The 15,267-nt window shown below is 37.5% G+C and overlaps 1 protein-coding gene across 1 annotated transcript; it reads left to right on the forward strand.

Moving 5' to 3' along the window:
- Window positions 1–727: 727 nt before the first annotated feature.
- LOC139731867 (sorbitol dehydrogenase-like) lies at window positions 728–12,371 on the forward strand. Its single transcript, XM_071642742.1, has 9 exons — window positions 728–870; window positions 2,301–2,334; window positions 2,867–3,031; window positions 4,318–4,477; window positions 5,671–5,789; window positions 8,572–8,637; window positions 9,370–9,545; window positions 10,926–11,047; window positions 11,694–12,371. Exons 1-9 carry the CDS (start codon window positions 805–807, stop codon window positions 11,848–11,850), a joined length of 1,065 nt encoding a protein of 354 aa, XP_071498843.1. The 5' UTR covers window positions 728–804; the 3' UTR covers window positions 11,851–12,371.
- Window positions 12,372–15,267: the final 2,896 nt, after the last annotated feature.

Raw genomic sequence — 15,267 nt, forward strand, 5'->3', positions numbered from 1 at the left:
TACCTATTTTATTTTATTTTTATTATTTTTTTACTTTATCGGATCTCTTCCGTATGGAGGGGATTCCGTGACGCCAGACGCAGTCTCCGGGAACATTTATATCCCCGACGACCAGATACAGACCGATCTTTCGATCAAGGTAAATACATAGAAAAAAAAAATCATCTATTCGGAGGAGTCTATTCATTTATTCTTATTGATTAATTCATTAATCAATTAATTAATTGATTATAATTAATTAATTGATTTATTTAATTCATTTATTTATTTACTTATTTATTTACTTATTTATTTTTTATTCGTTCATTTATTCATTCATTCATTCAATCAATCAATCGATCAATCAATCAATCAATCAATCAATCAATCAATCAATCAATCAATCAATCATTCATTCATTCATTCATTCACCATTCATTCATTCATTCATTTATTCTATTACTCTATCGGCTCTCCTCAGGGGATTCCGTGAAGCCAGACGCTGTATCCCTGACGACTTCCTTTGAAGAGCAGAAGAGGGGAGGTGCAGGGCCATCAAGGAGGTGGGCGTTCCACATCCCTAGATGGACGTTACGTAATCCACGAGTCACGCGAAGAGAGAATTCAACGCGTGAAACGACGCACTCGCGGCCTCGCCAGACGGCCACGGTTCGCACCGCGGTAACCACACACTAGTCCCGTACACCGTATACCGCACACATCTGTACAACCTGAGGGGTGATACCTTCGCGAAGGCTAGTACGTGAAGTCTAACTGTTGTCGAAATCCTGCGAAATAATCTAAAACTTGTTGATAAAAATCAGTATGGCTCCAACGCCTGGAAGTGGAAATTTGTCAGCTGTTTTGCAATCGCAGGGAAATCTTGTTTTGGTAAGAAGTGTTGACCGTCATTTTGTTTGCATCGGCTATCCATTTTATTGATTGGGATCACAAAGGATTTCCGTAGCTCCTGAGTTTGACATACATACCTGATTACGAATGCCAAATCGAATGCATTGTGAATTTATTTCTAACGTTAGACTACAGAAAGTTACGATGCCAGTTTATGGGATGTCACTGATTGCCAGTGAGTCGCCTTACTCTTGGTTATATGTGGTGCCGTGGTATGTGTAAACGGGTTAGTATTTATATTCAGTGGCATTACCCATCATGGCAATTGTGCACTTGTTACCCATTGGCATTACCTGCACTTGGACTCTTTGGACTTGAAATAGAATTAGCACTGTAGCAGCCTTTACAGTTGTTATGAAGTGATGTTAACTGATAAGTCACATTGCTCCTTTGCTTTGTACTACTCTTTATTATAGCGTGGTCATGGAGCTACGTTATTCTAGCTAGATACTTTATGAAAGAGGACCAAAGTAAAATTGAGATTCACCTAAATTCTTTGGGAGAAATTTGATTCCTAAGGGGTCTCAGAGGATGCATGATACAGCGTACTATATTCTTGATAAATCTGTAGGTCGTACATTTTGTGCTCTAGTCATACAGTAGTGATGGAGATAAATCTCTAAGTAATGTCAGAGTCTAATCGTTAGTTTGTAATGTTCCAGACCATATTAATGAATTTTACTCTCAATTGAGTTGGTGCAGTGACGAAGACATGTCTTATGAGTTTCAAAATGAAAAATTGATGGTGCTTCTCATTGAAATGATCTAAGTAAATTCAATGTGTTTGAGGTGTTTTGTGAATGGACATTACAATCATATTAATTGACATAATGACAGCTAGGATTAGATGTAGACCCATAAGTACCACAAAATTAGGTCTTCACAGAGGATGCATCATGGCAATAAAACATAAGATTAACAAAATGGACTTAAATAGAGTAGATGCTCATCGCTCATCCAGTTGCTGAACAGGCTTTGATGAGAAGCACTGTAGAAGTAGAAGTAGATAATCATGGACTGGTTCTATAATAGTGATTGAAATTGAACAATCATTTGAAGATACCAAGTGCTTTGTAGATGTCCCTTTGAATGTCTAATAATGATAATGATAATTACAATAGTACATTTATAAAGCTTAGTTTCCATGTACATACATGTTCAAGTGTGCTCCAATACAGTGGTATAAAAAGTGAGTTTTTAGATGTTTTTTTGAAGATGATGAAGAATTGCTGGATGCAGGGAGATTTGGGTAGTTGATTCAACATATATCTGAATAACTATGTACAATTCCACATGGGAATATCTAAATAACTATCAACAGAGTATTCTTCAGTGTTGTAGTAAAAATATAAAAGCTTTCTTCATATGTTCTGTCAATGATATATTCATGATTTTTTTTTCTTTTTCAGGAAGATACCCCAACACCACAACCACAAGAAAATGGTAAGTGGAAACACCACCTTAATAATGACAATGACTTTCATATTTTTAAGCAAAGTATTTAATACCTCCTCCCCTATCCCCCCCCCCCCAATCCAAGTGGGCTTACAGTAGCTAAAAGAAAAGCAGTGCAGTAAAACCCAAGAAATTGGAAGACATTATTGAAGTATACTGACTGGTTCCTCAGACAATGTGTGTGTGTGTGTGTGTGTGTGTGTGTGTGTGTGTGTGTGTCGGGGGGGGGGGGATTGGTTATGATAGCCCTTTTAAAAGTGATATGACCTGAGTACCACCATTAGAAGGACAAATACTGAAAGCCTCTGAGGATCTATAGATGTGCTAGATATGATTGTGGTATAAATCCGTTTGTGCATATATGTATAATTATGTCTGTGTAACAACAACACCTGATTATTAAGCTTGTGAAAAGAAATGTTAAATTCGTCCTTTCTGTTTTGTTACCATAAATACAACAACATAATTTATTGAAACCTTTGACAGTTATTAGGTGTATTCATCTCTTGACCCTTCTCAGAGGTCCAGCTGCAGATGGCTGCAGTGGGAATCTGTGGTTCTGATGTCCACTACTGGACTAATGGCCGCATCGGCGACTTCATTGTCAAGGCTCCAATGATCCTTGGTCACGAAGCAAGTGGTGTTGTCTCAGCAGTGGGGTCAAAGGTGACATCCCTGAAAGTTGGTGAGTGTCTGCTCTTGGATTTGTTTGAGCTTGGACCAACTACACATTTAATATGGACTATGAACAGAGGTCTTTCTTTGATCCCATCATCGCTGCCGCCACTTGAGTATGTGCATCTTGCTGAGGACATTGAAATGTTTGCGCAGTAACAATTGTGTAATCATGTATCATCACTGACAGAACTGCTTTCCTCATGTCAGTCTCATTTGGCGGAGGTGCCTTTGAATGAATACCAATAATGGGAGTAGCAAACCTCAAAACATGAGAAATTTTGTATTACAAAATTGGTCATTTCTGAAGTGTATACTTGTGGACACACATGTAATTTTGCTCAGTGGTTATACAAGACATACTGTGTACACTCCATCTGCTTAAATACTGTCAATGTTAACTCTGAAACAGTGTGTGAAAAATGGGAAAATTATTACAAAACACAATCAACCTGCCAAAGTATTTGCTTTCTCACGTATGTGCAAATAAAATTGTTTGAGTGATGATTTTCCAATACATACTACAACTGCACATATGCATTTTTCTTGACTTTAAGAGAGTTATTATCTTCTTCACACATAATTTTCAGATTTCTCAAAGCGTCATCTTGTTTTTATCTAGGCTGGTGTTGGTGGTGATGATGAGTCAGAGATCAAAGCAGGAAAGCGTGTTTAGAATTTTATTGTGACGCTTTTGACAGAAACAGGTGCACAAATTAATTGCAGTGAATCGCCATGTGTATTAGGGCCATGGTTTGAGCAACCTGGTGAATGTATGATTGCTTGTCCTCAAAGAAAAATTGTGAGTTGGGAGGATGAACATAGATGGGAATTGTGTATTAAGTCAATAATGCAAAGGTCAATAATGGAGTAGGTTCAAAGGTTAAATAAGAAGCTTAAATTGTGTTTGCCCTTTTCTCCATTATTTACATCTTGGCAGCAGGCTGCCCTGACATGACAGAGTGCTCTTGTTGAGTGAATATACCCCTCTTTAACGATCAGAGTCTTGTTTATCATGGGACTTTTTGTATGCAGAGGATTTGTCCAAAGGAGAATAACTATGTATGTTTGCCTTTTTACAAAAAGCTGAAGGAGCTATTCTGATTGGGAATATAGCTGTGTGTGTGCATACTATTACTGCATGGCTTGATTTTAGAGATAATAATGAATTAACTACACAAGTTCTTGTTCTCACTTTCTGTAGAACAGCTAAGGCTTTTTGTTTTTGTCTTCTTCTTTTTTTGCATGTCTATTTAAAAAAAAAAAATTTATTGTACATTTGCATATTCGTCACAGGTGACAGGGTTGCTGTTGAACCAGGTGTGCCTTGCCGCATGTGTGAGTTCTGCAAGGGTGGTCGCTACAACCTGTGCCCTGAAATGTCCTTCTGTGCCACGCCCCCCATAGATGGCTCCCTGAGACGCTATTACTGCCACGCTGCAGACTTTTGCTACAAGTATGCCAGTCAATTATATATTATTTTCAGTCAGTGAAGATGATACTCACTTTCTACAGGCATTGACTGAGGTGACATGACATTTGCTCCTGCGACAATTGCTCCAGTCTTATTTTCTCCAGAGACTTAGGGTGAGGGTTTTGAAAAGTTTTGTTTACTTTGATGTGAGGATTAGGATTAGGATTAGGGTTAGGGTTATTTTTGTGGGTAGAATTCATGTTTGGCTTTGTGTTCAGATATTTCATGGGAGAAATTGTCGCAGGAGCAAATGTCATGAGACCGTTGACTTAATTCACAAAATCCAGTCGTGATCAGTTATCGACATTTTAAAGATAATCTTTACTGCTTTGTTTGGGTTCCAGAAGGATTTGTGAGTGAAGGTAATCACAGCGGTACAGGTCCATTTTCATTTAGAAAACCCTTTATGGCAGTTCCTGCAATTTGAAAGAAAATTAACAGTTCTCCACAACATATGATTTATAATGAAAAGATATTTTTTAGTGCATTGGATGATTCAAAGTCAAACACAACATCTCCTTCCCTGCAATGGCAATTCTTCCTTTTAATTACATCATCTCGGTATGAAACAATTCCCACATTGCAAAGATGAGAATAGCTCATCCACAATCCAAACTGTTAGGAAGAGAATGACTTCGAGGTAGGATTGGTCTAGCAGTTTTAGTTGTATACGACAATAATTTGTTGTGTTAGGATGATGTGGGCAAATGTTGCAAGATTATAGTACACTTCGGCAGTCTATGTAATGCTTTCATGAATAGTGTTAGAGAAACACATGTTCCTTTAATACGTTCTTCAGTCATTTCCATTTATCTACGGTAAAAATGTACCATTAAAAGATGTATTGTACCTGGTGTTATTTTGTCTGTAAAATAACTCAAAAAGTTGTGAACTAACTGGATGAAATTTGAAGAAAAAGTTGATAATGGCATAAGGATTAGATGATTGAATCTTTGTTGTGATCCAGACCACTGACTAATCCCCCAGATCCAGGAGTTGTTGTTGTTGTTTTGAAATTACAATATGGGTGGAAATGAGCCTCTTGGCACAGGTCTGTGCTCTGAGAGAGTTATCTGTCATGATATGTAACGAAAGCATGTATAATGTAATTGATGAATCCGTCATAAGAAGCGACATTATTATTCATAATTGTAACTTGTGTCAAATATCTGTAGATTACCTGAGCATGTGAGTCTAGAAGAGGGGGCCCTTCTGGAACCACTCTCTGTGGGCGTTCATGCATGCAAAAGGGCTGGAGTCACTGCTGGTAGCCGAGTCCTCATTTGTGGAGCAGGTAATTTGACACACATCTGGATATAATTAATTTCCTACTTTCTTTCCTGTCTGTATAGGTTTCTCTTACTGTCTTGTGTTTGAGGATTTATTTTTTATTTGGATCATTTGTGTAAATACTTTATTCAAACACAAAGATCAGCTTAAACTGGAACCTCAGTGATTTTTTTCTTTGTCAAATTTGATATGTTCACACAGGAAATTTCATACTGTATTACAGATAATATCCCCATTTTTGGCTGCTTATTGTGATCTTGAGTGAAAAATTATGAATAAGATTCAAAACGTGAACCATCAAATGACCCACTGTCTCCAAGAATGTTGACCTGATTTTAATGATGTCACAATGGGCCTATGCTCTTTGACAACCGTCCATGTGGTCCAGATGGCAGTAGGTGCACACCTCACTCCCTACACATACTGTACTTGTGCAGTGTAGCTTGATCGAAAGCAATTGCTTGAAGGAAAAAAGGAGATGACTTTCTCGATTTGAGAAAAAAGAGGAAGGAGGAGACAATACTGAATCATGATCCTTGAATTCAAACAGTGATTACAGATATTTAGGTGAGTTTAACCCCAAAGCAGAATGAAGATGCCACTGTAGGTGATGGCATTTGCTGCAGCTTGAGCGCCGGCTGCATACTTACATAAAGGGGGGGGGGGAACACCTGCATGATAGTTATGATACATGATAAGGGTGGTGATTTGGCTCAGTCAGTAGAGCACCTGCCTCCAGATCCAAAGGACCCAGGTTTGATTCTTGAGCAGTGTTGATCCATGAGCAGTGTTGTGTGTAAAAATACTGTCCCCTCTAGTAAGAGACAAAACACTTTCCTTGGATAGGACATGCAGTAAAATGGAGGTCACGTGTATGAAAGAGTCACAACTCGTGCATGCTAAAGGTCCCGCTTCATTCATTCATCACAAAGAGTAGGGTGCTTAAACCAGTGAAGTGGTCCCGCCTCACTTCCTTCTGGACCCCATGGAAGACCAGCTAATACAGCTGACTGTGGGCTATCCAGCCATCTCTTCAGATGAAAGAATTAAAGGACAAGTTCACCTTCATATACATGTGGATTGAGTGAAGGCAACAATATTAGTAGAACACATCAGTGAAAGTTTGGGGAAAATCCGACAATCCGTTCAAAAGTTATTAATTTTCAAAATATCTGTGCAATCACTGCTGGAGGAGAAGACTACTACAGTGTATGATGTCACATGCGTACAACGATATAAGGAAAATAAAAACAGAATTTCACAAAACTTGACTTTTTGAATAAAGTGCACATTTCTTCGACTTGTTAATGACTTATGTTAGGGGTAATATTATTCCCCCTGACTTCTGAAAGAGAGAAGTCGAGTGTTCTTTTATTATGAGAGAAAAGTGAGAATATTTTGAATTTTCTTTATACTTTCTTTATATAGTTGTACTCATATGACATCACAATCTATAGTAGTCTTCTCATCCAGCCGTGACTGAGCAGAAACTTAAAAGATTCATAACTTTTGAACGGATTGTCCGATTTTCCTCTAACACTCATTGATGTGTTCTACTAATATTGCTGCATTCACTCAACCCACATGTCTATGAAGGTGAACTTGTCATTTAAAGAAACTTTTCGTGTTATGAAGAGAAATGAAGACATTTCGCGACTTGAACCTACACATACTAACATCGGGAATTGATTTGCATGGCATTGATATTGTTGTTAGTTGTTAGAGTTGTATTTTTCCATGCTTTTGTCACACCCATTGCGCTGACTGCATGCCCTGTACTACACCTAGACTGTACATTGCATGCTACATGATGTACAGTACTCGCATCAATGTAACTTGCTTGTGCGCTCCCTTCGTTAGCCGCCTGATTAGCTGCTGCCAGGAGGTTGACCTGCCGGACAATGCATGCACCATTGTACACATGTACATGTACTGACTTCTGTCACATGTAATTAAAACAGGAACTTTACTTGCTATCATCATCTCCCGCCATTACTTTTAGAATGGATTTTGAAGCCGTTTCACAAAAAGTGAATAGTTCAAGTACATTAAGGACAGCAGGTATCAATTTCTGATTTCGATTTTTTTTTATTTCAGATTATGCAAGCAGCGTATGCCGCAAAGCTGGCGGAGAGTGAGAGTGAGTTGTTTTGAGCAACAACAACATGCAATTTATCCTTAATGTCACCAGTTTCTGAAAACTGATTTGGTTGAAATTTACCTGAGAGTGTTTGGAAATAAGGTGTGAAGTATCTCCTGGAATTTGATGTAATTCGGTGACATGGAACATGAGTTATCACCATGGATATGAAAGTACATAATGCTTATTCATGTGTATATGCCTAGGCTGCTGTGAAAATACACGTATGTAGGCCACTTGTGACATCATCAAGTCATTGGGCAACATCCCGCCCCGCAGGCACTTACCATTAGACGACTGCGCAGAATGAGCATAAACATTATCTTTCATGTGTTTTCTATATACTGAAATAGGCCAACAAACAGGCAATATTTGTGTCGATCTCGGCTGTCAGTAGAGATATCATTTGACAATTTTCATATTCTCATTGAAGTTCCAGTTTATGCAAGTGTTATGACTATAGACGAATAAGAGAAACTCTACCATCTGTGTCAACTACATTGTAAGTGAAACATTTCCTTACATCATGCTGTGTGTTTTAATAGTTCGTTTTGACTTTCTTTGCAATATCTTTTATTTATATATCTTTGCTGTGTGCCAAGCCGTGACATTGTCTTTCTTCACATGATTGTTTCTCTATCTGCAGGGCCAATTGGACTTGTAAATCTTCTCACTGCTAAAGCTATGGGAGCGGCATCTGTTGCCATTACAGGTCAGTGCTTATATCATACATCACTAATTTCTACTTTTTCAGGCAGTTTCATGATTGAATGGATTGCAGCAAAAATCGGTGGTCTATCACTTGGTCTACTCCCACTTCGTCTAGTGGCCATATAGTTCCCACCCTGATGGTCTAATCCTGTTTCGTCTACAACCAGTTCGTCTAATGACCAATTAGTCCAGTTGCCACTTAGGCTCATTACCAGTTAGTCTACTTCCAGATGGGCTATGCCCACTTCGTGTAATACCCACTGTTTATTAGACAAAATGGGGAAAAGTCCAAGAAGACAAAACTGCTATTAGACCATCTGGTCATTAAACAAAATGATGAGTAGCCAAACTTGGCATTAGATGAAATTGATAGTAGATCAAGTGAGTGTAGCATAGTGGTGTGAGACGAACTAGGAAGTAGACCATCTGATAATAGACCAAGTGGCAATAAACCCAAAGATCAATCTGTTTATGCCAATGTTTCATTCAGTGTCAGATCGCCAGCAGTGACAAATAAGTGGACATTAATGGTTTCCTTGTAGTAAATTTGCCTGAAACAAACTTAAATTATAGTTTTTGCGTATTGAAGGAATAAAAGAAATATTGTCAACATGAAGCAGCTTTTGTGTCAATATTCTTGGCTAACTTAACCAGAATTAGTCATTTTACTGCATTAGGTCAATGTGTATTTCAGTCGGTCATTTGAAGATAGATTTTTCGAAATGATGCGCAGATTTGGAACAGAATCGTCTGGACGTGGCGACAGAGCTGGGTGCTGACCACGCCATTCGTGTGGACACAAGAGACATCCATGAGATGGTCAAGCGCATTCATGCTGCCCTGGGGGATGAGCCCAGCATCACCATCGAGTGCACCGGAGCACCCCCTGCGGTTCAGACAGGAATTCATGTGAGTATGAAGAAATTTGGCACTGAGATATTGCCCTGATGTTGCATGGGGTGCTGATCAGCCCAAGCCGAAGGCTTTGCAACAATCCCAGAGCAGTACCCATGGAGTCTTTGTCCAGCATTCAGGGCACAGACTACTGTAATGCTCAGACTACTGTAGTGCTCGGTCCTGTTGTGTATTCTGAATCCCACTGGTTTCACATGCAGCAACATTCAATTACAATAATGTGGGATTAAATGGGCTACTGTAAAACAAGGAATGTTTGTGTGTATTTTAATTTCGGGAATTTCGCGAGAGCCAAGATTCGCGAAATCATAATGCACATGAAAGTTCTTGTCTACACTAAGCGCATTGAATGTTAGAGGCAACTTCCGAAAATGTCATGCCGCGAAAAAGACCGTCAGCTCCAATTCGCAAAAATTTCATGCCGTGAAAGAGACCGTCGGCTACAATTCGCAAAAATTTCATGCTGCAAAAATAGTGTGTTTTACAGTATTTACTTTTTTGAAGAAATTACTAGGGCCAAAATTCCTCCGTCAATACAGCAACTTTAATGCCCATGTCAAAGACTTTTGAATGATACAAATGTACCTCTGCTAAGATGTTCCTATCAGCAACTTTTCTCTATCCTGCTTGTACATCATACCTTCAGTGATGTCATTGAAAAAGTAAAGTAACAGTATGATTACTGGCACCACTGGAAAAATATATATTCTCAGCAGATGTTTGCATGTAAAGTATTATGTGTGTGGTATATTTTAGAGTGCTTTTTATTTTGTGAATTCCATGAGTCATCTGGTATTCGTGAAATTATCAACTAAAATAAGAAAGGGAAAAGAAAATTCACCTCCTGTAACACAAAAATGCTGTATAATGTGTCTAAGGTGAGAAATCAATGGCTTTTCTTTTGTAGATGGAAAATACTTCTTTCTAAATCTTATCAATCTTTCATGTTGACTGTGCATTCACCAAATTGTATTGTATATCAATATTAATATTAATATAAGGGGTATATATTATCTAAACGTGTATGATATTGTGTCATCATTGTTATCTGGCTCAAACATTGAAGCAAATATAAGTGTATGTCATATGTAAAAATCGTGAACATAAAGATTTTGACAATTTGAAGTTGATGCAAAGCTGTCTTTTGATTGATTTGGATTGGTGGATTTATAACTGTAATAATCTTTTTTTTTTTAGTGTGGTGAAATTCATAATACATACAATATGCACTAAAGTGAGTTTGAAAACATCTACAGGTTTGTTTAATTTGTTGACAAACACCATGACAGTATCCTGTGGAGCTGTTATACTGTATGAGGTAGATAATGTATTAAATTGTTTTAGCCATAAATTAAACCTCTTTGTGTTGTTTAGGCAACCAAGCCGGGTGGCGTGCTGGTCTTGGTTGGAATGGGCCCTGCTGAACTCACTCTGCCCATCATCACTGCAGCCGTCAAGGAAGTGGACATTAGGGGAATATTCAGATATGTCAATTGGTAAGTAGAATCTCTCTGTCTTAAATGTATTTTGATTTCATTCGGTCATTAATGGAATGAAAAACTGCAAATCAGTCTCCACACTTGCAATGACAATTTGAATTTCTGTTACAAGTTTTGCATATTACCTTGTCTGTACTTGCAGCATAACATCCTATCTACTTTTTCTTATATCCAATCGTTTACAAAGATTGTTGTAAACAAATAGAATTGACAGGAATGTTTAGTGGTAACTGCATTACATCTATCCTTGAAAGTACATACAGTTCTTGTAACGCACCATGAAGGGAGTGAAACACTGATAAGTTAATTAGAGTATTATGATGTAGAATTGATTGATAATAGCTCCAAATGCGTCCATTTGTAGTCTGATTTGTGTGTTTTTCTTGTAGCAAGGTAAAACATATCAAACACGGACACAATGTGAAATCGTGATACCTTCATTGTACAGCATATCTGTAGACACCGAATTAGACAGGTATTCATGCATTTCATTGCGTAAATGTTTGTGTCTGTCTTTCATGCAAGCAGTTGCACTCTGAACAAGACTGTTATTGACGCTCAAAGTATAATGGAAGTTAGTAAGCATTGCATGGCTCCACTGTAATGAAACAGATAACAATCTCGTGACCCTAATCTCCCACAGTTATCCAACTGCCCTGGACATGGTAGCTACTGGGAAGGTGAATGTCAAGCCGCTGATTACCCACCACTTCAAGCTCACCGAGACGTTAAAAGCCTTTGAGACTGCCAAGACGGGGGAAGGTGGCGCCATCAAGGTCATGATCCACTGTGACCAGTAGTCAGTAAGATCATCGCAATGCTTGACTGGGTGTGGCAATCTTGTTGTCGGATTGATTAACTTTGATTTTTAACCAGAGAAGCCTTCTTTCATAGCAAAAAAAGAAAAGATAAATACATTTTTTAAAATGAATAAATAACTAACAAATCAAAATTATATGTACTTTACAGTAGACTGTCATTGTATAAAAACATCTGTATTGAAAAAGATTTTTTGTCACAAAAATATATAATATGTTCTAAGAAAGTGACAGTAGAAATGGAATACAAGAGAAATTTTGAATTGGTTAATTTTAAAATTTTACAATTGGAAAAATTTTAGGACAAAAGATAATTACCAGGTACATGTACTTGTAACATAATTTTGGAAAATCAGTATTTTATACAATGAGAGTCTACTGTACCATGCAATAAGTATACTCAGGAAATCATAAAATATATGTGTATTGGTGCAGATAGAAGACTACAGCCCCATTTTGACAGTCTTGTTACAGTGACAACATCTAGATGGTATTTAGGTATCTTTTTTTTTTTTACCTTGCATGTAGAAATTGTCACTACAAAATGTTGCTTGCACATTGCTTAAGGTAATGTTTTCTAAATTCTACCTTAGCCATGTAGGGTAATTACTACGACATTACCCTGACATCACCCTGACATTACCTGGAAAGCGCTTCTGTTAGAAGGCAACTGCGGTAACATTCTTTTGAAACACTCAACAAGCATGTGCAACATTGCAGACAGAATATAATTAACACACTGCGTGCTGATCACATGCACGGATTGTAACAACTGATCTCTATGTAGTTGAGATCAGTGATGAAAATATGTTTTGTTTACAGACATGCGGCGCTGGCCAGTGGGCGGGGTAGTTGCATCAGTAAACACATCCCCTTTGTGGAAACCTACCCGGAAAAGGTTTTTGGTGTGTGTCTGTTAAAATGGTACATTGTACCCCTTGATCTCTCCTTTGGGTTATTGCCCATAGTGAGAAATCATTGTTCCTCCGATGTTGGCGTAGTAAAGTCTGTTAAAACGGGGCTTTAGAGTGGACACCACATTGGCACAGACTGCCATGTTGGATACAGCCTCTTGATTTCATCTTCATCTTCTAGTAAGATTATAAAGATTGAAGTTGCTGAAAAAAAAACCTGGGGACTTGTGTTCCAGATTTGAAGCCACAGTGTCTCCAGGAGACATGTTTGCATAGTTCTGTGTAAGACACAACATGATGTGTGTCTACCCATTTTGAATGCATGTATAAGTGGTGCGTTTCTGAAATTACAGAAAAAAAAAACCCACCCCGAGTAGCAGTTTTAATCCTCAAGCAATAAAAATGCAAATGTGTGAGGTGCTAGGTACTAGTCCACATATTGTGAACAGATTTATGTTAGTTTAGGGAACTTGGAAAATAATTTAGCTACTGATTGTATTCACAGGCAGCAGAGACACACCAGTAAATATCATGTTGCTGGCCAGATTATAAATAAAGGAATAAAATTCCTTAGGCAGTTGCATTCAAGGAAACTATCAGTAATGTAATTGAAAACAGCTCCTGATAAAGAAACAGGTGAAAGTTTTGTGTAGAGGCTTATGTTGTCTCTGTAAATTTGATAAATGATATAGAAGATTCTATTTTTATACTTATTGCAGTCAGGAAGGGCATCTTGGTCTTATTCTCGTGCTTAATTTGTACCTTTGTCTGTATATACAATAGCTTCTAAAGTTGTAAAGAAAATTTTACAAAGCTGAAAGAGATTGAATTAATGTAATGTCATATATTCAGATCAAAGCAAATACAATGCCATTTGTTTAACCAAAAGACTAATTTGTGCTCTCTGGTTATCTTTGACTCTGAAATTTTATCATGATTATGAGTTCCATGTTCCTTGTCAGTATTGAAAATGTCATTTTGTCATGTCTGTTATGGTACTAGGTGTTACAAAAAACATTTCCCACTTTTGATGCTTAATAGCTCAAAAACTATATATCAGATAAAGCTGCCATTGATACGAGTAATAGCTGAAGAGTGTACAATTTAGTTAGAGGTGATTTGAATATGAAAACCTAGATCAGTTTTATGAAATCCATGATTAATTTCAAAGTTAGGTTCCAGATTTTGGTCAAATTTTAACCCTCTGTACAAAACCTGAATTTACACAGGAACTAATGACATGTATGTGAGTGTGTAATTACAATGACCCTGAACAATGGACCTGGATACCACCTGTTCAGAGCTGTGCTCCAAGGCACATGAATGTTTTATTAATTATTCTTGATGGATTGCCTGGGCACTGCTAGTCTGAATTCCTAGCAAAGGGTGAAATGCATGCACATGAAAAAAGTAAGCACATGTTTCCACATGCTTGCATACACCACATTTCAGAATGAATACAGACTAGCTGTGATAGTGGAATTTCTCATGAAGAAGTAATGGAGCATTCAAATCTTGGTCATCGTCCAGGACCATTGTCTTGGTGTCGACTACACACTCCCATACACACCAATTGACCTCTGTGCAAAGTTAAGTTTTGTACAGAGGGTTAAAAATAGAGCAAAATCTGAAACCTAACTGAAAAAAAATTTATGTTTAATTTAATGAAACTGAAATATGCTGTCATTTTGAAATTGCCTCAAAATTGTACACTATTCAGCTATTGCTCATATCAATGTCAGTGTTATCTGATATATAGTTTTTGAAATATTAAGGATCAAAAGTGGGAAATGTTTTTTGTAACACCTAGTACAATATACACTACAAAAAATGAAATCAGTTATTTGCATCAATGTACAATCAATATCCAATGTGTAAAAAAAAAAAAGTGAAAAGTTTGTACAGAGGCATATTCAATGTCAGACGTCACTATTGCCTTCAGTGAAACTGATGAAGGGGCATTCCTGACAATTTTCATAATTTCACATCATGTAGTACATAAATCGACAGCTCCATGTATAGATTTGTGGAATTCATTGTGATCCTTGAGCAGAGAAACAATACTCTGAGAAATCATAAGCAAATTACACTGAACAGTGTTGATGACATAGGAGCCTCACATATTTCAGAAATGTAGCAGTGTAATTCCATTACAATACCGCTTGCTCAGCAAGTTCACCTGTGTAGAATGTATGCATGCCATTTACTTGTGTTCTGCTTCCTTGAGCCCCTTCTCATGCATTCTTGTTGTGAGGCTGCCATGTCATCATCCTTGTTCATTGTAATTTGTTGTAAATTTTGAAAACATTCTTATTCCACAACCAATCACTATAAATTCTGAAACTCTGTACTCTGTATAACTAATTTATAGTTGTTCAAATGTAAAAGTCTGAAAATCATCCAGAGGTCTCCTTTAATTTATAGAAGCAATCAACTCGGGACAATGAAGTGAGTGATGTAATGCTGTTTGTGCTTTTTTTGTGTG

Source organism: Diadema antillarum, unplaced genomic scaffold, assembly GCF_040938485.1.
Source record: "Diadema antillarum isolate AM-2024a unplaced genomic scaffold, OU_Dant_1.0 seq00000386_RagTag, whole genome shotgun sequence".
Classification (NCBI taxonomy): domain Eukaryota; kingdom Metazoa; phylum Echinodermata; class Echinoidea; order Diadematoida; family Diadematidae; genus Diadema; species Diadema antillarum.

Coding starts and splice junctions, on each gene's coding strand:
- LOC139731867 (XM_071642742.1), top strand. CDS start 805: ATGGCTCCAACGCCTGGAAGTGGAAATTTGTCAGCTGTTTTGCAATCG. Junction 2,335..2,866: donor ACCACAACCACAAGAAAATG/GTAAGTGGAAAC, acceptor GACCCTTCTCAG/AGGTCCAGCTGCAGATGGCT. Junction 8,638..9,369: donor GGCATCTGTTGCCATTACAG/GTCAGTGCTTAT, acceptor AATGATGCGCAG/ATTTGGAACAGAATCGTCTG.